Source organism: Podarcis pityusensis (genome assembly GCF_964106645.2).
Source record: "Podarcis pityusensis genome assembly, chromosome: 5".
Taxonomy (NCBI): Eukaryota; Metazoa; Chordata; class Lepidosauria; order Squamata; family Lacertidae; genus Podarcis; species Podarcis pityusensis.
The window spans coordinates 8,010,020-8,037,443 of NC_138032.1; the positions used below are offsets into that span (position 1 = coordinate 8,010,020).

Consider the following 27,424-nt stretch of genomic DNA (forward strand, 5'->3'; position numbering starts at 1 on the left):
GTGCACACTTCATGCGCTCCCGCCTGGCACTCCCCAGAGGACCTGAGCTGTCAGGGCAAAGCTATTCCAGGCCCACGAAAGGCCGTGACCCATGAACGCCGCCTCTCTGCAACGTTTCGGGAAAGAGGGGTCCTGGGAAACCCATGCGCTTGCCACTTTTAATGCGTCGGCAGAAGCTATGTGCCAGCTCCCCCTGCAGGAGATCAGAGGCGGCTGCAAGTCAGGCTGCAAAGTGGGCAGTTTCGTTCCATGCTTCTTCTTTTTGGCTTCCTCCCTTCGCTCCCCGCTCCCCTCACCCTCCAAAAAGAATTGGCCTTCAATTTCGTAACTCACTTAGGATAATTTTCTTTAAAAAAACAACAACACAGCAGCAGCAGCAGCTAGCATTTCATACCCTCCCGTTACACACCTTGAAAAAGAAAAAGAAAAGAAAGAAGATTATTGGTTTCTTCGCCATATAAAATATACTTCTGCAGAAAGAAGCAGCGCTGAAGGTCGTAAGTGAGCTGTCGGAGGGAGACAGGTAGCTTGTCAAAGCAATGCGTTTGTCAATACAGAAAACCTGTCTGCTAATACGCCTCACTTAATATTGTGGTGTGGAGCTAACACACACCCTTCTCCTAAGCCAGACTTTAAAAAGAGGGCTTGGCAATTCCTAACTAAAGCAGCTGATAAAATTTTGATTCCCCCCCCCCCACCATTTGTAATTGTCATTTCTCTCTTTTTTAAAACAACAACAACAACAACAGTTTGGTTAACATTAAATCTGAATGCCCTGTTAACGCTACACAATCTCTTAACACTGGACTAATTACTTTCTATTAAAAACATTGCAACGGAACTCTTTTAATGTAAACAAGGGTTTTTTGGGGGGGGGGGGGATCAGGGAAATCATCTTTTTTGAGACCAGCCACTTAGATTTGTACAGCGCTGAATGAGCATTGCCGTGAACGAAAATAAAAAACAGAAACACAACAACTCTTGCTTATGTGCTATGACACATAAGCTTCTGTGACACAATAAGCAGGCGGCTGTATTATTATGATGGGCTGGAGATTTTGGGCTAAGGACAGACAAGTCATCACAGGCACTGGAAGCCAGGGAGTAGGAGCCAGCAGCTGCCTTCAGGAGATGAGGAGGAAAAGGATGTCCACTAGGCCACACCTGGGTGGTCCTGTATATTCAGGTTTGCATCCTCTCTGCTTGAGCTCTGCAATTATCTCCTCCTTAATTTGTATGCGCTCAGCTGGGACCGAGTCAATGGGACTTAGAATCATAGAAATCTCAACCAAGTGCAATGCAGGAACCTTTTTTTGCCCTATGGGCAGCTCAAACCCACAGCCCTGGAACTGAGAGCTTCATGCTCTACCAAGCGAATTTTCGTTCTTTCTTTTCCTTTAAAAAGAATAATAATTACTGAAATCTTTCAACATAAAATACAATCTGGATCAAAGTAGCCTACAATGCAGGAATATTTAAAAGAACCAAAATATATAAAAGTAAGAGAGAGAAAAGCAAAAAGTGGGAAAATGTACCCATAAGGCCCTTCACCATATTTATATTGTATGCATCCTGTCATCTATCTACATACATTTTTGCCAAATATGGGGCTCGAACCCACAACCCCAAAACCGAGAGTCTCATGCTCTACCAACTGAGCTATCTTTCTTTCTTTTGCAAGCAGACATGCATGGTACTGCACTCCTACAGAGTTCAGAAGTCTTCCCCAACCTGGTGCCCTCCAGACATTTTGGACTACAATTCCCAACCTCCCTAAGAACTGCAGATGAAGGACGGTATACAAATTTAGCTAATAATAATAATAATCTATAAACACAAGATCATTTCTTTTTCTTTTTTTCACCTGTCGTGGCGCCCTGTATCCCTAGTACCATCCCTTCTGGAAGGTTTTAGGCTTTTTGAGTTGCCTCTAAAAGCACAGATAGTAGTCTTCAACCTTTTTAGACCCAGGAACCCAGTTTATCTGCATTAGGTGCCCATTTCTTAATCTCTCAGCCTGCATTTGCTCCTGTGCCGCAACCCACCTTTAAGGCAGGTCCAACCCACCAGTGGATGAGAAGAAGGAAAACCTTTGGACTATTAGCCGATTTGTGTGGCTGGGGTGGCGAGAGCCACAGAGAGTTATGTAATACGAGAGAAACAACCCGGCACACAGCCACCCAGAAATAACATTGTGAAAGGTTTGGGTTGATCAATAAAGGGTGATTTGCTGCATTGTGTGTGTGGAGTCACTTCCAGTTAGCATCCTTATAAGGCTCAGCAGCTTAAAAGGGTGAGCAGTTCTCCAATAAATAAGTACTGTGTTTTTGGATGCATCCTAAAAGTAGGTAAAAAAACAACAACTTCCAGATTCTATACGCAAAATTATACAGAGCAATACTCTCCTACATGGAACAAAATGCTCTGTTAGGTTTTGACATAACATGCTCTCTTCTGGTCAGATTAACCAATTACTCTGCCCCACTGTGTAGGAAACACACGTGGGAAAAGGAACAAGCATTTAAAACAGGCTTTTTTCCCCTCTTGAGAATTAAACCCATCCACACCAAGTCTGAGCTAGTCTCCTGTCCGCTTATCCCTAACATAGAATGCTAGAGGATGCACAGAGCCCAGGTAGGGCACAGATCTGACCCATAAGGAAGACTCTGGGGTAAAAATTGCAGCCAGGAGACAAGGGACCTTTTATAGGCAGAACACAAGCTCTGCCGCTGACTTATGGCCCCAAACGTTATTGATAGCTGGCCTCCCCTAAGTTATTTTTTATTCTTTTATTCTTTATTAAATTTGTATACCGCCCTATATGTAGATGTCAGGGCGGTTCACAACATAAAATTGCAATCCCAAAAACACAAAATGCATGATAAAATTAAGAACAGAAACAAACCAATAATCCACAACACATTTCAAAAGGGCATTGGATGTCAATCACATACCCTCCAACATTTATCCGATGAAAATAGCAACGCCCTATTCCATAATGATAATTTTACTATTTATACCCCACACATCTGACTGGGTTGCCCAGCCACTCTGGGCAGCTTCCAACATATATAAAAACATTTTAAAATATATTCCCTAAACAAGATTGCCTTCAGAAGGCTCGGGGGTCAGATAACTCCATACCCTCCAACATTTCTCCAATGAACATAGGGACATCCTAAGGAAAAGTGGAACATTCTGGGATCAAATCAGAAACCGGGATGGCTTCTCTAAATCAGGGACGTCCCTGGAAAATAGGGACACTTGGAGGGTCTGCAATCAGCCAACGGCCTGGTGGAAGAAGAACGTTTTTGCCTGGCGCCTAAAGGTATGTAATGAAACCGCCAGTTGAACGTTCCACAAAGGAGGAGCCACTGCAGAAAAGGCACATTCGTCTCGTGGAGGAGGCACACAAAGAAGGACCTCAGAGGATGACCCCTGGGTCCAGGTTGGTTCATATGGAGAGAGGTGGTCCTTGAGGTATTGTCCACTCTCTCCATATTCTCCTCTTCTGGTAATATAAAGCCCAGTTTCCAAAATAAAACTGAGCAATTCCTATCACAGCCTCATTGCTGAGTGAGTTCCTCCCTCCCTCCGCATTTCAGGTATCCCTCCGTGCAGGACCGCCAGGGGAAAGTTGCAGAGTCCCAGGCTGCATCCTCACAACCGACTTGGCTCACGTCCCGAGCCAAGCACATGCAAAATAGGCCCCAACTTGCACTCACAGCCTCAGCGCATGGGTAGGTGGTGTTTATCCAGACTGCAGAGCAGCATCACTCAGCAAGGAAGGCGTGAGGCCTCCCTCCCTTCTCGACAACACATACGGTCAGACCGGTACTTGTTATACGGCAGAGCAACTTTTGCAAAAACAACCGGAGTGGGGGGGCAGGGGGAGAATCCATGCTGCTTGGGAGTCCTGAGCCACTCCTTGGAGAGGGAGGAGGCGCAGGAAGGACAACTCTCTCAGAGCATTTGCTTGCAACCTTGTTAACTGTGGCAGACAATCTGAGCCAGGGCTGGTTGGGAGAGCCTAGAGAGAAAATACCTCCTCCTGCATTTCTTAAGAGAAGCCCCCGTTTGGGGGAAAGAGTGGCAGAGATTGATAAGCATGGCTCCTCCAGCAGGGCTAGGGAAGACCCCTCTCTGAAACCCTGGGGCCTGAAGCAGAAGTCAGAGCTGGCACTACCGAGCTAGACGACTAACCTATTGCCACTCCCAGAAGGTGACTAGCTAGCCTGAGCAACAACTGCAGGCGGGGGGGGGGGGAAGAAAGCGCCCGAGTAGGGCTATCTGTCATCTTCTTCAAGTCCATGGGGTTTCACAATGGATTATCTCCCCACTCGCCCAAGCCTCTTTAAAAGGACAAGCTGCTAGCCCTCAGTAGTAAGGCAGGTCTTGAGGACCAGCAAGGAGCCTCTATGAAAGCCTGCACTGGTTTGTAAGGAAACAGGTGTACCTTCCTCTACCCACTCCTACCTACCCTTGTGTCGTTAAGGGTCCACAGCTATCCTTTAGTCTCCTTTCTGTCCTTTGTTACTGTCTGCATTTTTTCTCAAAATCAGGATTCTGCAGAAACCCAAACTTTGCAGAGTGTGTGCATGCAGAAAACAAGCCAAGCCTGCACAACATTCCTCGTTTACTTGCACCATCTCGCTTTCAAACCAGAACACACACACACCCTGTTCGTCGCATGCCCATCCTGCTCTTCCACCAGAGAGCTCGGGGCAGTTTATGTGGGGTTGTCCCTGTTCTATCCACACAGCTGCTCTGTGGGGCAGGTTGGGTTGAGTGTGAGCAACTGTCCCAAGGCCACCCAGTACGCAACACATCTGAATGCAGATCAGAACCCAAGTTTCTCTGGTTGATGGTTCCAACGCTCTAGGACAAGGATGGGGAATCTGGAAAGGCCACAACTCTCTTCCACCACAGCTAGCTCTGGGATGATGGGTGCCACAGATTAGATGAAATCCTTAAAATTAAGCCCTTGCTAGCTCCCAGCAGCATTGCTGCCCAGTGGTTTATGTTCAGTTACATACACTGTGCTATTTGTCTGCACGAAACTGGTGGATTCTCAGGGACGCAGTGCACAGACCATCGTTTCACTTGCATGTCCCACCTGGCTGGAGACATGTGCATGTTTAAGCATGTTTCTCCTAATCATGTACCACAGTGGAGATGAGGCAGGCAGAAGGCATTCAGTCAGCGCACACTGCAAAATGCAAATGGATCGACATTTGCTGAGTAGGCAAATGGCACAACTCTGTGTTGCTTCAATACCTCTGACCCGGATGATTTCGCACACGGGTAAGCAAGTCTCAACTGTTCGCACAACCCTATGCATACAAAGAATCCCAGAATTTTAGAGTTGGAAGCGTAATCTAGTCCAACTCCTTGCAATGCAGGAATCTCAGCTAAAGCATCCATTAACAGATGACCATCCAACCTCTGCTTAAAAGTCTCCAAGGAAGGAGAGTCCACAACCTCCTGAGGGAGTTTGTTCCACTTTCTAACAACTCTTACTGTCAGAAGGTTCTTCCTGATGTTGAGCCGGAATCTCCTTTCTTGTAACCTGAAGCCATTGGTTCGAGTCCTGCCCTCCAGAGCAGGAGAAAGCAAGCTTGTTCCATCTTCCATGTGGCAGCCCTCAAGATATTTGAAGATAGATGGCTGTCAGATCTCCTCTCAGTCTCAAGCAGATGTGCCTTCTCAACCCCAGATTTACTCAGGTTCTCTCATGTGCGCATACATACGCAGGTGCCTTCACTCTCAAAGCAACATGTGTGCCCAGATGGCATGAAGACTCCAACATCTGTGCAGGGCTGGTGCCGAACCTGCAAGCAAGCCAGGGGTGAGGAACCTGCAGCTCTTCAGGTGTTGCTGAACTAGACATTTCCACAGCATCTTCAGGTAAAATAGGGAATGTCCCTTGTCTGAAATCCTGAATAGCCACTGCAGTCAGCTAGCTGTGCCAATGGTCTGATTCAGCTCAAGGCAGCTTCCTACAGTGATGAGGCAGCTCAGTCGGTAGAGTGCAAGACTCTTAATCTCAGGGTTGTGGGTTCAAGCTCCACGTTGGGCAAAAGATTCCTGAACTGCAGGGGGTTGGACTAGATGACCCTCGGGGTCCCTTCCAACTCTACCATCTCTACTATGTAGAGTCGTACCTTGGAGGTTGAATGCCTTGGCTCCCAAACAAATCGGCTCCTGGATGATCGAAACCCGGAAGTGAGTGTTCCGGTTTTCGAACATTCTTTTGGAAGCCGAACGTCCAACGGGGCTGCCGCGGCTTCTGATCGGCTGCAGGAGCTTCCTGCAGCCAATCAGAAGCCACACTTTGGTTTCCAAACATTTTGGGAGTCAAACCAACTTCCAGAACGGATTCCGTTCAACTTCCAAGGTACGACTGTATGTCCCATCAGCTCTAGCCAGCAGGGCTGATGGGACTTGAGAATCCAGCAACACCTGGAGCACCACAGATCAGCTACCCCCTGACCTAAGCAGAGCAGGCACGTGTCCCTGACACAAGTTGCATCCTTGTCCCATTTTCAGATTTTTGCTGACCCGCATCCGACTCAAATGCTCCACCTGCAGCATGGGAAGACTGCGGCTTCATTTAGAGTCCCAAACAAAGCCAGCGTTTCAAAGCAGCCTCTCTCTCTCTCTCTCTCTCTCTCTCATCATTGCTTCTCATATTACAGCAGCGCCTAAAGGCCCCAGCTCAGGCAGAGCCCCATTATAGGCAGACAATGAGCGCTGGTCCTTGCATCCAACTCTTTTAATTACAGGACAATAGGCAGAGGGAAGAAAGGGAAGGTGGATTAGTAGCTGCTTTGTGAGAGGGACAGGGAAAAAAAAGAACTATGCTTCTTGTCCCAGGCCATGCTAGGAGCAAAATGGGAAGAGCTGGCTGCTAGAGCAAGCATAATGAAAGGATGAACAGATGAACCACCTCTTCGCTTGGATCCTCAGCATCAGGACCAGAGGCTTTTTAAGCCAGAGACACTCACACTTCCCCAGGCATTTTCCAGATGTTTTAGACTACAACTCCCATCAGCCCCCAGCCAACATTTGGTGGGAACTGTGGTCCAATATCTGGAAGGCAACAGGCTGGAGAACGTTGATCTGATTTTGGTCAGTTCTTATGCTGAAGTTCAACCAACCAGCCAGCCAATACACCTTTTGCTTAGACAGGCTTACACAGGCAAGTAAAGTCTACCTGCTGTTCAATATCTCATGCACATACACATACATTTGCACTAACTTGTTTTTCAACTCTTTTACCGAGAATTCTAATGCATATTTTCATTTCACGTAAACTGCTTTTATGATCCGACAAATTCCATCACATAAATAAATAAAACAGAGGGCAAAATGACACGTTACGCCTGGGATCATGTGACTGACTTCTTTCTCCATGTAACACTTCTTTCTCCAAAAAGCAGCCAGTAGAACAACTCAATTTGGATGCAAGCTGCAACACCAGTCTGGAGTTTAACACTTTACCAACATCAGGTATGGGGGAACCTTTGGCTCCCAGCTGTTGCTGAACTAAAACTCAAATCAGTCATAGAATTGTAGAGTTGGAAGGCACCCCAAGGGACATCTAGTCCAACCCCTGCCTGCACTGCAGGAATCTCAACAAGCGGTCCCCCATCCAAACTGAGACCATACTGGACACTGCTTTGCTTTGAAAATGTGCCGGCAGATTTATTGCTGCACCGCTTCTTCCTCCAAGGCCAATGATGATAGGAGCTGCAGTTCCAACAATGCCTGCAGGTCCACAGGTCCCCCAAAGCTGGCCTACCTGCTGACTTCCCCAAACTGACCACCCAAATATATGGGCAGAAATATATAATGGCATCAGGACAGGAGAGGTACATTTGCTTGAGGAAGCAATGGTTGCCTCCCTCTCCTTTGCAAGGAAGCCTTGCTCCAGTTCACCCACACTCACGATTGCAGCTGCTTTTGGGAGAAGAAAATTACATCAGAAGTTCCTATCGCAAAACTCCAGCATAACATGTAACTTTGCCCTTTACTCTGGTTGTAGGGATGCAGCACGGCTGTTAGGTAGAATGAATGAGCTATGAGTCGGGACACATCCTGATCCAAATTCATGGTAGACACAAACTCACTCGCTCATGGGAAGGGAGGGAGAGGCAGAGAGAGAGAGAGAGAGAGAGAGAGAGGAGCTGCTTGCCTGTCAGTAACACAGGGATAATTGTGGGTTGCCTTTCAGGGTTGCTGCATTGATTTCCGAGATAAAACCAAGCACACATACATAAGAGCCTTGCTATATCCTACCGAAGGCCCAATGGTCCAGCATCTGCTTTCTACAAGGGCTGGCCTGATGATGCGCAGCAGAAGCTTGCAAACAGGACCTGAGCACAACAGCCGTCTCCTTCATTTGCTCCCCAGCAGCTGGTTTCCAGAGGCATGCTGCCTTTGGATCCTGGAGGTAAGAGTACAGCCATCATGGGACTAGTAGCCGCTGCCTGTCGGAAGCGAGCCAGCAATAAATCACACAAAGTACATGAAGTTAACTCTGTATTGGAAGAAACAAGGTCTGCTTGGGAGGGCCAGGCCTAACAAAACCAGCAACTCTTCTTCTTCGGTGGGTCTTGCCCACAGCTGCCAAAGTCTCCTCCTCTCCTGGGTCTTTCCCAAGCAATCTGAGACTGCGTTGGTGTGCCTGCCTTTGCTCCTCCCGCTTCATGCCTCTCCTGGTCCTGGGAGACCAGGGGGAAGGGGAGCTGGTTGCAGGAGATGAGGAGACACCCTGGGTTCTTCACCAGACTGACTCATCTCTGTCTCTTGACCTCCCTCCCCTTCTGCTTCTGGACTGCTCTCTGCCACTGTGTCCCCCTGCTCACTAAACCCTGTTACCTCTTCAGCTTCCAACACCTCCTCCTCCCAGGCTTCTCCCTCTGACCACTCATCAACATCCCACCACCAATTCCCGGTCTCTGAGCCTTGTTCCCTTGGGAGTTCCCCAGCTGGTTACTCCGACCATTCCTCTGTGTCCAGCCAACGCGTGACATCACTGATAGCTTTAGCCTCCATAAATTTGCCTAACTCTCTTTTAAAGTCACCTACATTGGTGGCCTTCTTCACGTCTTGTGACAGGGAATTCCAGGATCTAACAGTGCCCTATGAAAGCAGTATTTCCTTGTTCATCAATACCCCTTACTGGCTTGCAACCCACTACACCTTCTGAAAGCCAGTACCTATTTAGAAAAGTTTAGGATGTGCCACAAAAGACTGCAATATAGTAGGAGGGCAAATTGATGAGCCACCTTCCGCAGACCTAAGCACTTTCACAAACACAAAGCCACCAGCGGATACAACACCACAACGTTGACATGGCTCAAATCGACTGGATGCAACCCCATTCTTTGTGCTACTAATGAATTTTGTGACATTGCATTTTTTAATGAAATGGGATGCTTTCTGCAAGAAAACGAAGGTACAAGAGAGGTGCAAGGGAAAAGGGCTATGGGAGAAAATTGCAGTATCATAGGAAGTATTATTGTTGCTGTCAGTGTCAAGGTAAAAACAATTGCTGCTGTAAAGAAGCAATTTCTGCCACATAAGCACAGGGTCTCTAGTGTGCATCACCTTGAAAGTTTGAGAGGGGCACGGTTCATATATTTTGTATCAGCTAAAAGCTGGCCCCAACACGGCTCCCATCAGCTCCAGCTGCGTCGTGTCATGGAACATCCACAAACAGTCTAACTTCAGAGTGGGAAGGGCTGTTCAAAAATGCTGCAAAAATAGTGGACGCATGTGGGGAGACTCGTACATAGGGCATGGCAACAGAGTGTGCACACACTGCTGGTAGCCAGAAGGTGGGAAAAGCAGAGCGCAACCCAAGCGACAAGGGGTCTAGGGCAATGAAATGTGAGGGGCATCACAGCTCAGAGATGGGGGATATAAAGTAGGCAAAGTGATAGCAGCAGGGATTTGAGGGAAGAGTAGATGGCTGCAGATGTCAGAGGGGTGTGGGTACTTGAAAGAAATACCAATGAAGAAAGTTCCACATAGGTCTTATCTTAGGACAGAGGAGGGAAAGGAACATTTATTTGAGTTAGCCAGCCTGCTCCCTGGGAACAGGCCTGTCATGCTGTGACTTTTAGGGTAGTTTTCCGTTAAAAATGACCCTGAGAAGAAATCCAACATGGGAACACTACCAGCTCCAGAAAGCCAGCGTGAAACCAGAAGGTCTCGCAGGCTTTGAAGCCCAAAATATTGTGCCGCCCTCCTGGGAAGTGACCCAGGATGGATGCTGTGCCAATGGCAGAACCAGTAGAGAGAAAGGGGGCCCAACTCACTTTCTCATGTCAGGATTTTCTTGGGGTTGGGGTGAAAAATAACTTCTAGCAGAGAACTGTGCGTTAATAATGCCAGAAAGCTTCAAGCACAGCAGGCTCCCGGAAAATCAACGTCTGTTTGGAGGGCCCCAATTGGTACCTTGGAAACCACAAATTAGCAGGATGCCGGGTCCAGTATTTGGTTCTCGGCACATCCAAGACCCCAGCATGCGTCAACTCAAAGCCGTCCAACTCCTCTCCCCACAGCAGCGAGCCACGCCTGCGCAGACGTGGTGCGGCACTCTCTGGCTGCCATTATCCATTTTGCTCAAAGAGCGCCGCGGCCGCCATTTTAGGCTCCTTCAACAGCTCTGGCAAGAATTCAAGGAAAGCGAGAGGACCCAAAACGCACAGCTCTGCGGTGGCTTCCTTAAGGCAGATAACTTTCAGGTGGCTTAGCTCGAGAATCTGCACCGAGAAAGTCTTACGAAGAATGTTTTATGCGCACACAAAATGTCCAGGAGCAGGCACACCTGCCTCGTGGCCACTCGCTTCCCCACAAGCTCCTCCTCAGTGCTGAGGGAAACATGAAGCCCGGTTCTCGCTTGCCTGCCAGGGCCTGCACACTTGAGAGAGAGTCGGGTTCCAGGGGACGCTGTCTCCCCTGCCATTCCCTTCTTACTGACCCGTGGCTCTCCCTGCTTGACCTCCCCACCACCTCCGGCTCATCAATCACAGACTTCCCTCCGCTCGGTGGGGAAGGAGGGAGGAGAGATGTACATTCGCCTCGGTTTCTGGTGTTCCCCCTCCTCGCCAAGCAGCAGAGGGCCTCCCCGGCTCCAGCAGGCAAGCCGAGGGAACAGAGCGGCTTGCAGTTCTCCTCATATCAGGAATATCTGTCCAGCCCTGCCACCTCCTCTCCTGCCCCATCTGCTGAAACCGTCCGGCAAAATGTCTGCGGCGAGGGACAAAAAGCCGCCGTTCGGCTTCTACTTTGTCGCAAAGCGAACAAAAACACAGCCCTCAGCAGCTCCAAGCCACGGGTCTTCCTCGCCAATTTAAATCAGTGCAGGGTTTTTTGCGGCCCACCCTCAGTTTCTTGGCCTCCCCGCCTGCCGCGTGGATCCCGGACGCGCCGTACCCAAACTCCCACACTGTTCTTGCCAACAACACTCGGCTCTCTGCTGCCTTTGGGCTGGCGCATGGATTTTGTCCCAGCCAAACTAAACTTTCAGTTTCAATCACAGCAACGGCACCAGCAGCCTGCATTCCGCCACTCTCTGAATGGCAAGGGCAGCAAACATGCTGTGACACCACAGCAATTCAGCCAATGGCTTTGGAGAGGGGGGTCGTGAGACTGTGTCTGTTTCTCGAGAGAAGGGGGTAGCTGATGTCTCCCAGACAACTCCCGTCATCAACCATCGCCCAGGAGGACTGAACCTGTTGGGAACTGTAGTCCCAAACCCCTGAAAGGCACTCAGTTGAGGAAGGTTGTTCCAGAGGCAGTGAGAAACCACCCCTGTTCCTCACATACAACAAGCACATTTTTCTTCCCTCTGCAAAACAGTGGCAAGAGCTCAGCAAGGAATGGGGAGAAGGGCCTCATTCTGATCTGGTAGGCAACACACAGGTCATTGGACTGGGATTTGTCGCTCTCTCTCATTTTAGAAGAAATGTGTGGCTTCCTCTTTTCAAAGCTTCGAAAAAGAATATCGGAAGGTATTTAAGTGAGCTGCTTGCAGTATTTATAGCTATTTTTAGCTTTTTATAATCTTTGCCGGCAGTCGTGTCTTTGTACGGAGTAGTTATCCTCATTAATGGTTTTCATTGTTAAATCTAGATTTGTTTCTGTTACCTTTGTTCCCAATTCTTGTAAAATATTTATTTCTTTTGCTTTCTTTTGAGTTACCTTGAGAACCCATTTTGGCGGGGGTGGAAGGATTTGCAAAAAATAAAAATAAAAATCCTATAGGAGGGTTTGTGTTTTAGCAGGGAGGGAGCCCAGGCTGAAGATTCGTCACCACTGATCTATGAGCATTACCCAAGAAGGAGCTAGATAACGGCAACCAAGTGACCTAAAGGTGGAGGATTTGTGGGGATTTTCCTCTCCCAAGCTAAGGAGGTTGGGGGGAAGTCATGGCAGAGGGTCATAAAAAGTTATTGATTGATTGATTGATTGATTGATTGATTAAATTTGTATGCCGCCCTATATCCGTAAATCTCAGGGCGGCTCACAACATTTAAATAACAATATAAAAAACCCACAAAACACATTGCCATAATAAAAACAGAAACAAACCAATAACTCCCACCTCCACAGCAACATTTAAAAGGGTGATGCAGAGAATACGAGAAGAACTGCCCTCTCATATCACCCCGACCTCAAGGAAGCTTTGTCCAAAGATAACATCTGGCAGTGCAACCAGGACGGGCGAAAGGAAACTCTGCAAAATAACCGAGAGCTGGCACAGTCCGTAAGCCGCACCAAGTCTTCCTCAACCTGGCATCTTCCAGATGTTTTGGGCTACGATTCCCATCAGCCCCAGCCCAAAACATCTGGAGAGCACCGGGTTTAAGAAGGCCGAGCTATGTTAAGAGTGAGGTGCACAGATTTTTAATGCATAAGCAAGTCTTGCAAAGTGCTGCCCCAAGTTCACAAATATGTCTATCGGAGGTTTATTTGGCCATGGTAGCTAACATGGAGTCTTCAGATACAAAGTGGGAATATTTCTAAATACTGGCAAGCATGTACGGAGAATGCATTGTCTTTGTGCCCTTTTTATGGCATTCCCGGCGATATCTGGTCAGTCAGTGTCAGAATCAGGATCCCAGACTAAGTGGACCTTTGGCTTGACCCAGCAGAGCTCTTCGCGAGTGGCATCGTTCAAATCATTCGCACATAGTCCTCATTCACACCAAACACTTAAAGCACTTTTATGCCAATTTAAACCATCATGGCTGCCCCCCTCCCCCCAAAGAATTCTGGGAGCTGTAGTTTGCTACGGGTGCTGAGAGTTGCTAGACCACCCCTATTCCCCTCACTGAGCTACAGGTTGCAGAGTTCCCTGTGAAGAGGAATTGACTGTGAAACCACTCTGGGAATCGCAGTTCTATGAGGGGATTAGGGGCCTAATAGCAGTAGGAGTCTCAAAAAGAGATGGAAAAATTCTGGAAATTTTGAAGCACATCCCCCTAGCCTTTCCAAGGAGGAAAACCAGAAAATTTGATGTAAAGTTGAAACATGCAATACTTTCCTTCTTCACCAAACCTGAATTTATAATGCATAAATATCTTCATAAGATGAATTTTGAGCGAGTAGAACTACATTTTTAAAAGACACGTCACTCCTTACAAAGCCACATTCAAAACTCCTGGCTTCCCCCAAAGAAGCCCAGGAACTGTAATTTTCCAGGAGTTCTGGGAGCTGTAGCTCTATGATGGGAAACTACAGTTCCCACAGTTATTTTTGTGGGGCAGGGGGCAGCGAGGATGTGCTTCAAATGTACACGCACCCAGGGTCCTGATGAACACCGAAATTGCCAGCAGCTTCACAAACTAATTTAGGCTGTGTTCACACACAAAACAGCCGGGCAAAATGAAGTTCTCTCCCGCCCTGCCAACCTCACAGCAGCGCCCGAAGTTGCGGGCAGGAGAACCACCTTTTCCAGTTCCTTTTGCAGGTTCTTCTCCTGGGAGGGGAGGAAGAAAACAAGCGGGGGGTGGGAAGGTAAGCGAGAGAGATGTGCCGGGAGAAGACGACGATTTTTATCGGAAAGACTTAGCCCCACAGACGGAGCGGCTCTGAAAGTCAACAAATTTAGCTGGCAAGCACATGGCCCCCCAAAACGGCCCTTTGCCAAAATTTCCCTCCCCGTCCCGTGCCTGGGGCAGTTACCTGAATCTCTGAACGGCCCTCCGCTCACTTCCTCCCGACATGCGAACGCTAAACCCATCTGGAACTGTTTAAACCTAAATATTCTCCTCCTCACCCCCCCAATAAACTCCCCAGTCCAAACTCTAGATTCCTCCGAAGTTAAAACAAGCAGAGAGAGAGAGAGGCAGAGGGAGAAGGGGCAACGAGAGAAAAGTGCCAGGGCCTGGCGCTTTCTCTCTCCCTCTCTCCCCCACTTTTCATTTTCAGTTTAATTTCTGCAGGACTAGGATAAATCTGTCCCTGGCAATTGGTCAAAGCCGACACGTTTTTCTCGTTAATAAGTAAAGAGGGGGCCTCGGGTTCCTCGCCGTCGGTACGTGCGGAAGACACACGGCGCTGCCACCCCTTCGACACCTCCTCTGCCTGCGCTGCCAAGCAACTCCAGAACCAGAGTCCCTTCCTTTCGCTCATTCTCCGGGGGTCCGAGAGGCAATGAAGCCCCTTCCCCTCTTGCCGGAGGAGGCAAGGGCTTCCCCCAGAAGGCCAGAGCAAATGCTGTAGAAAGAGGTGGCTTTGGGACGGGACTTCAGCAGCGACCGGAGGGCCTCTGTCCAGCCCTTTTTGAAGCTGCGAAGGAGAGTAAAAGCTGCTCAGGATCATAAAGATAACCCTCTGAGTCCTCGGGCGAATCCATGCAACTTCAGTGTCAAATGCAGCCTTCCCACACACAAACACGCGCAAAAAAACCACCAAAACCCCAGAGCTGGCATGCATCCTGTCGATTATAAACCCGGCCGAAGTTCCTACATGTTTCCTACATTTCACATTCCAAGGTGGGGGCTTGGGGGAGGGGAACAGGTGCAGGGGAAAGCTGCAGGCTCCTAGAGACACAAGAGGAGGAAAAACACAAACACACACAAAAACAAAAAGCCCATCACACACACCAGAGCAACAAGAGGGTTCCTATGTGCTGGGGAAACGGGCGACACAACGGCCTTAAGGGAGCCATGGGGCCTGGGCTGACTTTCACAGCAACGGGGAAAGGGTCCAAATATTACGCTGCTGCTGATATTTCCCTTGCACGGAATCACACTTCCAGTTCCTTGCAAACCTATCCATCTTTTCTTTCCCCTGAGCATTTGAAATGTCCTATGCATCTTTGATAGACATTTACATTTTTCTGTTGTGAACCGTTCTGGGATCTTTTAATGAAGGATAGCATACATGTTTAAATTATTATTATTATTATTATTATTATTAATAATAATAATAATAATTGCTCATTCTTTCTTGTATCTCCACTGCATGCCTGAAATGCAGCTCTTTTTTTAACAAAGGAGAAGATAAACCCTACTAGACGGCAGCGCTCGCTGCTAAGAGGTATCCAACACAATCCCTCGAGTTACAAAATTTCAGCGGCATGTCTGTGCAGGGAGCTCATATCACTCCAAAAACATTGCTCAAAGGGGCCTTGCTCAGCCAGGCCCAGATTTAAGACCCATTTTCATCTTACACACCACCCAAACAATGCCATGGCATCAAATACGCACACACAAATTCCAGCTGAATTTAGCAGAGGGGTTTGAGAAGGATCTACTTAGGCCAAGCTCCATGGCTGGCAGATCTCACATGCTGAAATGGAGGATAGTTCACAGAAGCTGTGGAGCTATGGAACTAGCTCCACCTTCTCAAACTTGGTGCCCCCTCCAGGTGTTCTGGACTACAATTCCCATCATCCCCTGCCATCATGGCACAGGTGATGGGAGGGTGGCAGGCTGAGGAAGGAAGCTCTAGCGTTCTTCCATGGTGCCAATGTGCTGCCCACAAAAGAACAGACCCAGATTCCATCTGAAATGTGCACATGCAGCTGCCATGGCCAACACTTCTTCTCAAACCCGCCAGAGACATGCAACTTCCCTCAGATGGCAGCCAGGCACAAGGCTACAAGAAACTACTCCTTTCGCCCAAAGTTGCTGTCTGTCTCTCCTATTCCACAACCGTGCAGCAGGCCCCCTTCTGCTGCAAGACATGCCCCACCCCAGAGGATGCAGGAGAGCAGGACCTTGAGGACGGCGAACAGATTCTGCTTTCCAGCCACACGCTGTGCAGTATTAATTATGGCAGTCAATCTAGCCGCCATTTTGACTCCTCCACCTGCCAATAGCCTCTAATGAGAGGCCCAATCGTTACACTATCTTTTGTTCCCCAGATGCGATCTTTGTGGAGTCACAACAACCTGCTCCCTCATTAACGCTGCATCTCCACATAGTGGCTTTGTGGAAACAAGAAAGCTTAAGTGAGGGAGGGCCGCCATATTTGCAAGTGGAGATGCATGTAAACACACAAACGAAAATGCCCACACGAGATGATGCCCCGTAACACGGGGCAATATGGTTTGGGGATTCCGGTTTTACGGATGGGAATCCCTCAAGTTCTGGAAATCCTGTCCGATGGGACAGCTTGGTCTTAAGTGGAAAAAACTGGACATCTGACCAGCCAGTCTATTTGGCAAAGAGGGAAGAATCCCAAAATGGGAGTCCAGGGGGTGGGTGGGCAAAGCAACACAAGCGCCTATGTGACGTGGCTCCAGAACCCTCTACTCCATGCTCCCAGAGAACATGGTTCCCCGCACATGCGCACTGATGCCTGCCTGCCCCCTTCGCTCATGCTTGGCACCACAAGGAGAAGCTGAACCTGGAAAAACCAGTTTGAGTCGGCACCGCAGGTAAGTAAAAGCGGGCCTGGAAGAAAAACACAACACAGAAAACAACACGTGAGCCCATGATTCAGGTTCCTTGGGATGTTTAATTAAAACCTGCCGAGTACCCAGTCGCCAGCAACCGCCAAAACCAGCCTGCGGGAAGAAAGGGGGAAACGCAACCGAATATTTAATGCACGATGCCAGCCTTGACAAGAACTTTAAAAAGGAGGAGGAGGAGGAGGGAAAAGCCCCAAATGCCACCACAAAGGGTGCTTGGGCACGAATCGTCCGGCACTAGGGATTCCCCACCATTAAGGGAAATGGAGGGAACAGAGATCATTTTAGCCCAAGAGAGTCAGCATCATGATCAGCCTAGCGCTTGCCCATGTAGCTCGAGGTGAAGCTCAGTTAGGCGGGGAGAAAATAAGAAGATGAGAGCAAGGAAAGTATAGAAAGTACAGAGAACACCGTCCCGGGAGGGGGGACCCTCAGAAGTCCACGCAGCTCGTCTTGTAAGCTTGCCCTCGTCGCCAATTAGCCGGCTGCTCTTCTGGGCACAAAGGAACAGCCTCTCTCTCCCCCCAGACGGATGAGCCAGCTTGCAAGGAATGGGAGATTTAATGAGCTCGGCCAGAGCTTCCCGAGTTCTGTGACCAGATTCCCCTCAGCCTTATCCTAAAGCATCAACAAAACAGCAGGCCCAGCGTCCCCGCCGAGAGAGGAGGCAGTTCAGTGAACTGTAATTAAAAGAAAGCAAATCTCGCTCCGTCAGGGAAATACCTGGCAGCGCATCTATAGAATCGGGAGGGGAGAAAATGCGTCGTTGCAAGCGGACGCACCACGCACATCGTGCTACGTCAAAACATGCACCTAAATACGTGCATTGTGCTACACTAGACTGGGAGCCCACTGCCACAGAAACAAATGCACTATAGAATTCAGCCAGGCTTTATAGAGCTAAAATGCCCCTCCCAAACCAGCCTCCATCTTCGCTCAACTCAAGCAAAACTTGGGAAAGGATGAACACGCTTCCCTCCTGACCTACTTAATGCCACAAGCACCCCCGTGCTCCACATTAAACTAACGTGAAACAATCTCTCCCACCACCCAGTTCTGTATTTACATTCACCTGCATGGGCTTCACCCACAAAGAGGTGGTGATGGTGGGAAAATCCACTTTTTAAACCGCACCTTTAATCGCTAGGGTAGTGGTTAAAGGGTCTTATGAGATAACTTTTGGGCATTTAGTGGCCTTATGGAGCTGCTCTGCAGCACAGGGAGTTGAGCGTAAACCGAAATGTGGCCCCCTCCGCTTTCCATTTGTCCCCAATATCCTCCTCCTCCCAATGTCTCAGCAAAGAGTTATTCATTTACCCAGTCATGGGAATACAGGGGGCGGAGGAGCCCTTTGCAAAAGTGGAGAGGTTAATTGTGCCCCGAATCCCTCGGTGCAGTGTCCGGGTGCAAGCTGGCCAGGACAAAGGAAAAGGAAACCCTCGAGGTTTTGCAGGGACAGGAGCTGCTCTTGCCCCTACAGAGTTTGTGCCTCTTTGTGCGCAGGTGAGCAGGCAGGAAGAAGAAAAGGAACCTGTCCTTTGCCATTGTTCCCAAACCAGTATTATTAATTCCTTCCCTTGCGCTCAGCCCTGGGGGGGAGGGGGAGAAGCACAGGGCATCAGAAGCACTAACAGGTATAGAAAATGTGATTTAATGCAGTTTAAATTAACGGCGTATCGTTTTTCTCTCTCTTTCCAGCAGAACAGGAGTGGGATGGTCCCAAGCAAGGGAAGCAGCAAAAACTGAGCAAAAGGGAAAGAAGAGAAAGCTTGCATTTTCCAAAAGCGCTCCTCCTTCCCCTCCTGCGCTCTTCGGCCGAGCAAGGGAAACCTATTCCCGTGGGGCCTCGGCTCCCCAGCCCAGCTCGCCTCTCTTCGCGTTCAAGTGCCTTTGCCAGAGAAAGCCGCCGCCGTTGCTTCTGGGCCAGAGCATTCCTGCTCCGGCAGGCTGAGGCGCTGCTGAACCAGAGAAGAAAAACACACTGTAACTTCAAACAGACCCAGCACGCTTGCACAGAAATCTGGGGGAAGGAACCATTTTCTTCCCAGCCCTTACAAAGCCCTCTGTGACTCGCTGCTGAAAAGCAGGCTTCTCCACACACACACACACACACCCTTCCACCGCTCTCCTCCTCGGCCCCTCGACGTCTCCCCTTCTGCGCTCCCTTGCAAAGAAACTGGACTCTCCACCAGGCTCCCGATAGGTCAAGCCAAGTGGAGCAGCGGGGAGGAGAGGGGAGAAGGAGCACAATTGAACAGAGTCGTGTTGCATTTTTTTTAAAAAAGCCCAGACACAAGTCTAAAAATGTGCACGCTCACACCCCAGCCGACCGCAAAATCCCAACTCTCACGGGTCAGGACGCAGAGGTAACAAAACTAGCTGGGAGTTACACATTTCTGGCACCGAAACCTGACAGGGCAGCGCGAGGTGGCAGAATCCCCGGTTACTAGCAGCTGCGGTTTATATAGAGTGTGCGCATATGGATTTATTGCTGCTATGGATTTATTATTAGCACTAAAGTAATGCATACACTAGATTTACAGTAACTGCTCAAAAACGGCACAGTCTGGATCAGGAAGCAGCTTTTTTAAACAGCATGGGGGTGGGGACCAGCAACACAATGTGCGTATTATTTTTATTTTTAAGTGCGAGCCCCCGCCCCACAAAAAGGGAATGTAAGAGCGCATTCCTGGTGATCTTAAGGGTCAAGCGACCCTGATTCGCAGAGTTAAGTCACAACATATGCCGCACACGCCACTGCTCGGTTTACACGCAGCCCAGCTGGAACAAAAGGCAGAGCAGGAAAAGTGCAGGTTGAGAAGCCAACTCTCGAACCCACCCAAGAACACGCCCCGCGGACCCCAAGCAAGCGCCTCGCGGAGAGAGCCTGGCTCGAAGCTGAGGCGCAAACTCCTCCGTCTGCGAGGTGGTGCTCTTTTTAAATACACACACATAAGGGAAACAGTTAAAAAAGGAAAAGGGAAAAAGTGTTGCTATTCCTGAGCAAGCCTTTCTATAGCCTCCGATTTGCTCTTCGTTTAGGAGGTTAACGGGGACCTGATCGATGACAAGCTGCCACCCCATTTTCTCAAAGCAGGACAGGACAAAGACGCATTGATCTACATGGGCCTGACAATCACAGCGGCAGAGAACAGAAGAAACTTAAGGGAAACACCTGAAGTGTGGAGCGTGGCAGACACTGTACCCATGAAGCACGCCAGGCCAGAGAAATCAGAACACCAAGACGACAAAGAGAAGGTAGGCAGACTTGCAGAACGCACAACACTGGTTTTAAGTCTTGTGATGTGTCCCCTTCACAAAGCCAAGAGATCTTTGTGGGTTTGGCGTGGTTTCTGATACAATTTGGTGACATGCCTGGGCTGTCCCCATCTGGACAAATGGAGCTGCATACATGGAACAGGGGAAAAATCTATCCCTCTGCAGGAATTTCTAATTCAGTGTAAAAGGCCCTTGTTCTCCAGGAGTTAAATTATCTTGGAGAAAGGGAGATATTCCACGAAGTGGCTGCCTGCCTGTGTTGATGCCTCGCCTTCCAGCTGAGGCAGTTCCCAAAAAGGCGGAAAAGCTCCAACCTTGTTCTGCACAAAAGGAGCCAAGGTAATTTGGAAGGAGGCATGTTTCTTGAAAATCTCAGAAGGAGCCAAAAAGGGTTCCTTACACACACACACCCTCCCTCCCACCCCTTCTCTTTCTCTCTCACTCTCATTTCACCACAAACCCAGCGCCTTTGCCATCCCAGCAAAAGAATGTGCCTGTGAAGGAAAACTCGAAGCCAGCGTCAAACAGGGGAGAAGAAGAAAGGAAGTCAAAAGCATGTTTTTGAATGTATCCGAGGGCAGCGATGCTGAAGCTGGCAGGTTTTAAGATCTGATGTATTTGGGGAAATTCACAGGAGCTACTTTAAAGACACAACTTCCATATTTTGTGTGGAGGGGAGGCTGGGAGGTAGCTGGAGAAATGAGGCTGCCTATTAAGAAAATTCCCCAGCACTGATTTTTGAGAATGTGTCACATATGTCTGCATTCCAGCTTCTGTGCTGTTCTTCTTGTGCATGCTGAAAACATCCCCCCCCCCCACTCTCATTTTGACAAGATTCAGAACACAAAGGGCAAGATGAACCAATTTTTTCCCCGAGCTTGCTCAAAGGCCCAACACCTTTTCTCTGATGGGACAAAAGCTCATGATTCCCAAGCATTTGGCAAAATGACTAAAGTTAAAACTTCTACCAGAACTGGAAAACAACCAGTTTTCTCTCCTCTGGTCTTGCAATTCAACTGAGTTGCAAGCCTTTCATCCTGGTTCTTGAATGCTCAACCTTTTGGTGAGGCTAAAGAGACCATTTCTGGCCTTCAGGACTGAGGGGTTGTGGAAAAGCAAACTTGAAATCTGCCTACACCCAAAAGGAACATTAATGTCTACTGTTCTTTTGCTAAAGATAAGAAGCATATGGAGGGAGATTCCACTAGAATACAAACCTCTCCATTTCTGCTAAAATTGTGCTTTATACTAAACAGAAGTATCATTTGGGCTTAAAGCAGGAATAGGATACTCAGGCTATCTTCAGGTGGCTCCAACAATTTCTGCAGAATCGGAACTTTTCAGTGAGACATATATGCTGTGAAATGCAACAATTAAGTAAGCCACTGCTCTTACATGTTAGGCTCTCTTACAGAGCGAACTCATTTTAAAACAAACTCTGAACTTGGCTTTTTTGTTTTCAAAGTCTACCATGAACTGCTTCATTTCACAGCTTTGCTTTTCTGTTTAATGCAGGCCAAGTGACAGAAGTGCCCTCTCTGCCTCCGCGGTTCCCAATCTGAAGAAAACAACATCCTGCTCCCACAGCCAGAAGAAAGCAGTCCAAAGAGCTGAGAAAAGAATGCAAACCCAAATTTTGAGCTGCAGAGGTCTAAAACTCACCCGCAGTCAAAAGCATGGCGAACTTAGCAACTTTATGGATAGCACTTGACAGCTCTGAGGATCTCTTCTCTCTCATCTGCCACTTACAACACAATCGCCCTCCAAAATCTAGCTGAGCCAACTCTCAGCAACCCACACAAGGGGCAGCAAGGGCCAGTTGGCCACCAGCTTCCTTCGCTTGCCCCCCAATTTTGAAGCTGCCGGTGTCATAGCACAGGACCTTGCCATTAAGCAAGGGTGGTGGCCCTATCTAACGCCACGGTTCAGAAAGTGGGGGGCGGAGGATCTAAGCTAGAAGACCCTGGAAAGACCAGATAATAATAATAAATTTTATTTATATCCCGCCCTCCCCAGCCGAAGCCGGGCTCAGGGCGGCTAACAACACTAAATGGTGAGACTGGAGCTCAGGCCAAGAGGGCATGCTTCAGACTTGATTATTTTCATGGAGGCTGCCACAGATTTGTGGAACAGAGGCTGGAGGGCAGAAGAAGGGGCCAAGTGTTTGAATGGAGGGTGGGCAGGGCGGAGGTGGAACAACTGCCCATCCCAAACAGACAGGGACAATGGCTTCTCTCCAGGCACCCATCCAAGGCAATGGACGTGTGTTCTTGGGCTTGTATGTGGACTCAGGACAACAGACACCTCTGGAGGCTGCCTCTCCATCTGATGTCCGATATAAAGGTTGAAAGGGTTCGTGACTCTGGAAAAGGGTGGGGTTCTTAAGCACCCCCGGTACCCCAAAAACGCAAATATTTAGTGTGTGTGCATCCGCAGAATTCAATGTGCACATACAAAGGTGAGTGCCAAGCTGAGGTTTTCACCATTTCGCTCCCTCGGAATGGGGATCCCCCGACGGAGAGGCCGATCCCCGCGGGAAATCTCCCCCCACTGCCCCCCAAGGGATCCGCGGGGCCTCACCTTCCAATGCGCGGCAGCCGCCCGGCAGCAGAAGCAGCAGCACCACCGGGAGCAGCGGCTGGGGCGCCCCCGGGCGGGCCGCGGCCATCGCGGGGCCGGAGCCCGGCGGGGCGGCTATACAATCCCGAGCCCCCGGGGCGGGCGCGGACCTCCGGCGCGTCGCTGCCGCTGCTCCTCGGCGGGGAGCGCACGGTCCGCCCCCGGCGTCGGTTCGGCGTCCGGCGGGCTGATCTTTGCACCCAAAAAACCTCCCGAAATTAAACTCCTCCAGGCTCCAGCGGGTCGATCCAGTAGTCCCGGGCGGTCCCGAAAGGCGCTGTCCGCCCAAGGCGCCTCGTACTCCGCCAAAGAGAGACAACAGTCCTGCCCTCCCTTCCTCGCCCGACCCCGCAGCCCGAGCGGAGGTGGCTTTGGACGGGCGCCCTCCGGAACCTCTCGCCGGAGCGGGTCTTCCGACGGCACCAACAGCTCCCCGGAGTTCCGCGCGCCTCTCCAGGGACGCCGCTCTCCCCAGCAGCTCCGGGGGGCTCCCTTGCTCGGTCCGGGGGACTTGGAGCGGATCAGAACCGGCCGGGGCTTCTCCAGACGACCGCTCCGGTCCGCGATGCGGACAGCGGATCCCCGCTTGGCTTGCTAAGCTCCGCTTTCTCTTGCGCTGCTGCTGGGTCGGAACCGAAGCGGGCTCGTCCAGGCCCTTGCGGACGGTCCGGTGCTGAAGCGCGGCAGGGCTGGAGTGCCAGAATCTCTCCCGCCCCACACTCGGTTTTCTCTTGGGTCCGCGCTGGACTGGGGATTCCCCGGCGTCGGGGATCCGCAGAGGGTCCTCCTTCCCGGCTGGAGAGACCCGAGAGGCTCGGTGCGCGGCAGGCTGCAAGCGACTCGCGGGCTCCGCACGCAGCCAGCGCCGCCCCTCGCTCGGGGATCCTCTCTCGGCCGCTCACGCTCTCGCTCTGGGCGCTCCTGCAAAGCCGCCGCGGCTCAGACCCAGGGGGAGGAGCCCGGCTGCCAATCGCGCCCAGGGCCGCGCCCCCGGCAACCGGGCGCCCGCTCAGCGCGGGCCAGGCGCGGCGGGAACGCCCCTAGCAACGCCAAGCCTCGCGCTGATTGGGCGGCTGGCGTCCTCTGGGTTGCCGCCTCCCGAAGTGGGGAGGCGGGGCTCCGAGGGAAAGATGAATTGGAAAGGGCGGACGCTCCGAGACCAGCTCTCAAGGCTCACTGGCCGGGCGGGAGGCACGCGAGGAGGGTGCTCCACCTAGTGGGCGAGTGGGGGATTGCCAGCTATTAAAGCGCTGCGGTGGGAGGTGGGGGGCTCCCATTCATGAATGGGCAGGATGACATGGGAGGCGGGGGGAGGGGAAGCCTGAGAGTTAACAAAAGATAGGAATAAAGAACTCCGCAGCCGCAGCAGCATGGAGATAGCGGCAGATTTCGCAGATATGGCATGGTCAGGATTTCCCCAGATACTCCTGCGAGCAGGTAAAGGAACCATGTGCTGACATAAAGCCTTCTGCTAAGTATAGACCCTATACTTTTGATGTTGCAAAATGTGTCCTGCAACAAGCCAGTGAGATACTAGAACTGCCTTAGTGGGGGAAGCACACTGCATTGCCCACGCGTCATTTCACTTCATTAGTTGTTCTGTGACGCTTCTCCCAATGTCACCACAATATTGCCATCTGGAGAGCCCCTCTTGAGCTACAGCTCTTAACATGCGACAACAGCAACAATGTCCGTTTGCGGTTTAAAAAGTTACGGTTTTTCAGCAGGACGTTATGGATCCTGCACCAATTGAAAAGGAGGCAGTGTGCTTGGCACTTATAACCAACTCATGGGCACATGGCATTGTTGTTGTTGGCCTCCGTCTGTCTCGAGAGACAATGGAGTGCGCCTCCGGGGGGTGAAGTCAAACTGCTGCACTAGCAGCACTGAAGTGACCTCCCCCGGGTTGCAAGCCTGGGCAGTGTGTGTGGAGCTCCTGGGCTGCCCAGACGACAAGACCCTCTTCTCGGCCTCACTGATGGGGTCCACAGGAGCCAGCTGGGTTGGAGGAGTTGCCAGAAGGAGGTGCACAAGGTGCCACTGAACCATCTTAGGAACTCCTCTCCAGATTTGTGTAAGGTTTACTCCATTGTCATTTCTTCTCCTGAAGACATCCCACAAGGCAGTGGAAGTTTAGGACCAGCGTTTTCCTTCCCCTAGATGGGCTCCCTTCCCATGTGGACGCAGAGGCGGAGCAACCTGTTCCGGTACCTGGAGCGGTGTTTGTCCCAGGCGGTGTGATGCGCTCCTGAGGGGGTGTAACACACCGCTCGCGGGGGCATGGCATGCATCCCGAGGGCGTGGTGTGCATCCCAGGGGCGTGGCACGCATACCGGGGGTGCACAACGAGCAGCGCATGCCCCGGGAGGTGCCACAGATAGGGAGTACGCATTTTGTCTCACCCCCTTTGGAATGGCACCCAGGGCAGACCACCCCCCTGCCCCCACTTCAGAACGCCCCTGTGTGGACGAGCCCTATCTACCCCTCACTTCCCTCTAGAGTGGTACCTCTGGTTGCGAACGGGATCCATTCCGGAGGCCCGTTCGCAACATGAAAAGAGCGTAACCCGCAGCGGCGTGTTTGCGCACGCACGGGTTGCGATTTGGTACTTCTGCGCATGATGTCATTTTGCGCTTCTGTGCATGCTCGAGTGGTGAAACCCAGAAGTAACCCTTTCCAGTACTTCCGGGTCACCGCAGGACGTAACCTGAAAGAACGTAACATGAAGCGAACGTAACATGAGGCACTGTACAGTGCAGAAACTGCCTTCTTCACCATTGGACCCCCTATTGGTCTGGTCTGCTCAATCCACCTAAGGCTTTCTTCACATGCAGGGGAACTCTCTAACTCCCCGAGGGTTTGAAACCCATTGGCTACTCTCACGTGGTTTAGCTGGCCAGTCGAAGCCGTTTCCTAGGGTGTGGCCAATGTCTCATTCTGGCAGCTTCTAGGAGTCCCAGGTGAGAGCTGAGTGCAGGGTGGGGTCCAAAGGTCCAGAAGGAGCATGACATGTCTCCACCAGAGGTATTTCCCCTCCCCTAACACCCCACGCCCCCCGAAATGCAGGTGCTCTAACAATAGCTGGATGGAGAATTTGAGACCCAGGGCTCCTCTATTAGTCAAGAATCTGCTGAGGTGAAGGGAAGAAGGTGACAAAACACCGCCATTTTCACACAGGGTGTGGGGAGACTCACAATTCCACACGAAACTGGGCTGCTGAGCCTGTGCTTTCCCCCTGACCTCACTAAATCAGAATGCACAGGTTTCTAAAGGTGAGCCTCTTCAAGCACACCCCAGCCTACCCAGATTCCAAGCTAGTGACCACAAAGCAATGCTCTGGATTTGTGTACATCTCAGAGGAGTCGTTGAGCAATCACCATGACAAATAAGATACTGAAACAGCTGAGAAAGTCACCCGCAGTGTGGTACGGAGAGGGGGAAGGAGGGGCATCATGCATCAGTGTTCCAAATATGAGGAAGTACATGGGAACTGCTTCCTCAAGACCTCAACCTCAACCTGCGCTTGCGGTGGGAGGAGTCACCAATGGTGAAAGCTGCAGCTGCTTAATTTGGCCTTCTCCCTATGCCACCATGAATGGGACTTCTCTGTGGTTACGCTGTACGGAACTACTCACCATCCAAATCTCTTTCCAGAATGCCTAATCCAGTGGTGGGGAAAGCCAGAGCAGGAGCGACCCTCAAATCCTTTCCATCTGGCCTCTCATGAGACAACACTCAGCCCCAGTACATTCTCCCTCTCTGATCCTGCTCCTCAAGGGCTTTCCCCTAGCTAGAAAGGATTCCCCTTGAGCCGTAAAGATGCGTCTCACTTGCCTGAATAAAGGGTGTGTACAAACCCCTGACGTGTGCGTGCCTGAAATATACACAGATAAGGGTAACATCTGGAAACCCAGACAGATGGGTGGGGTATAAAATCATCATCATCATCATCATCATCATCTGCCACACACCCAACTTTGACCCAGCTACTTCTTGCCTCTGGCCCTGCCCACTGCAGGCTTGCGCCCCCCCCCCCAATGTTGCTTGTGAGGGAAAGTGGCCCTGAAAAGGTTTCCCCACCCCTGGCCTAACAGAAGCATGATGTGGCGTCATCTCAATTGATGTCCCTCCACCAGCTGAATTCAGCAGTCACCAGAGAGGTCCATGAAAGGGAAATGTTAGGCTGATGTAAGAAGGTTACCAAGCATTTTCAGGTAGATGCCACCAGGTAATGCAGAGAAGGGGTGCAGTAACCACAGCGATGTTGCCTTTAAGACAGGCCTTCCTCTACCTGGTGCCCTTCCAATGATCTGGCCTCCAGCTCCCATCAGCCCCTGCTGATGGAGAGTAGGGTTATAGTCCAGCAAGACACCAGGGTGGGAAAAGCTGGCTCAAGGTAACCTCTAACCTGGCCCTTATTTGCGAGCGAAATATACTCTGTGCCTGCTCAGAGGCACTGTTGCTTACTTTCATAGGTCCCAAGGACCGAAGGCATTAAAAACCTTGCTTGGAAGGCAAGCATTCTGCCACTACATCCTGGCCCCTTATAATGTATAGTTGCCTATTATTTACACAGAGCCACAATTG

At 50.4% G+C, this 27,424-nt stretch overlaps 1 protein-coding gene across 3 annotated transcripts in view; it reads right to left on the minus strand.

Annotated features, from left to right (window-relative positions):
* EPHB3 (EPH receptor B3) overlaps positions 1-23,744 on the minus strand; it is an 86,250-nt gene extending 62,506 nt beyond the window's left edge. The window contains exon 1 of one of the 3 annotated variants that reach the window (XM_081007823.1): positions 22,799-23,744. In XM_081007823.1, coding sequence (XP_080863949.1) covers positions 22,799-22,886 — 88 coding nt within the window. In that variant the 5' untranslated portion in view covers positions 22,887-23,744. Of the gene's footprint in view, positions 1-21,880; positions 21,912-22,798 lie in introns of those variants that run through there. The other 2 variants (XM_081007822.1, XM_081007824.1) reach the window with 2 other exon arrangements.
* Between the last annotated feature and the right edge of the window lie 3,680 nt (positions 23,745-27,424).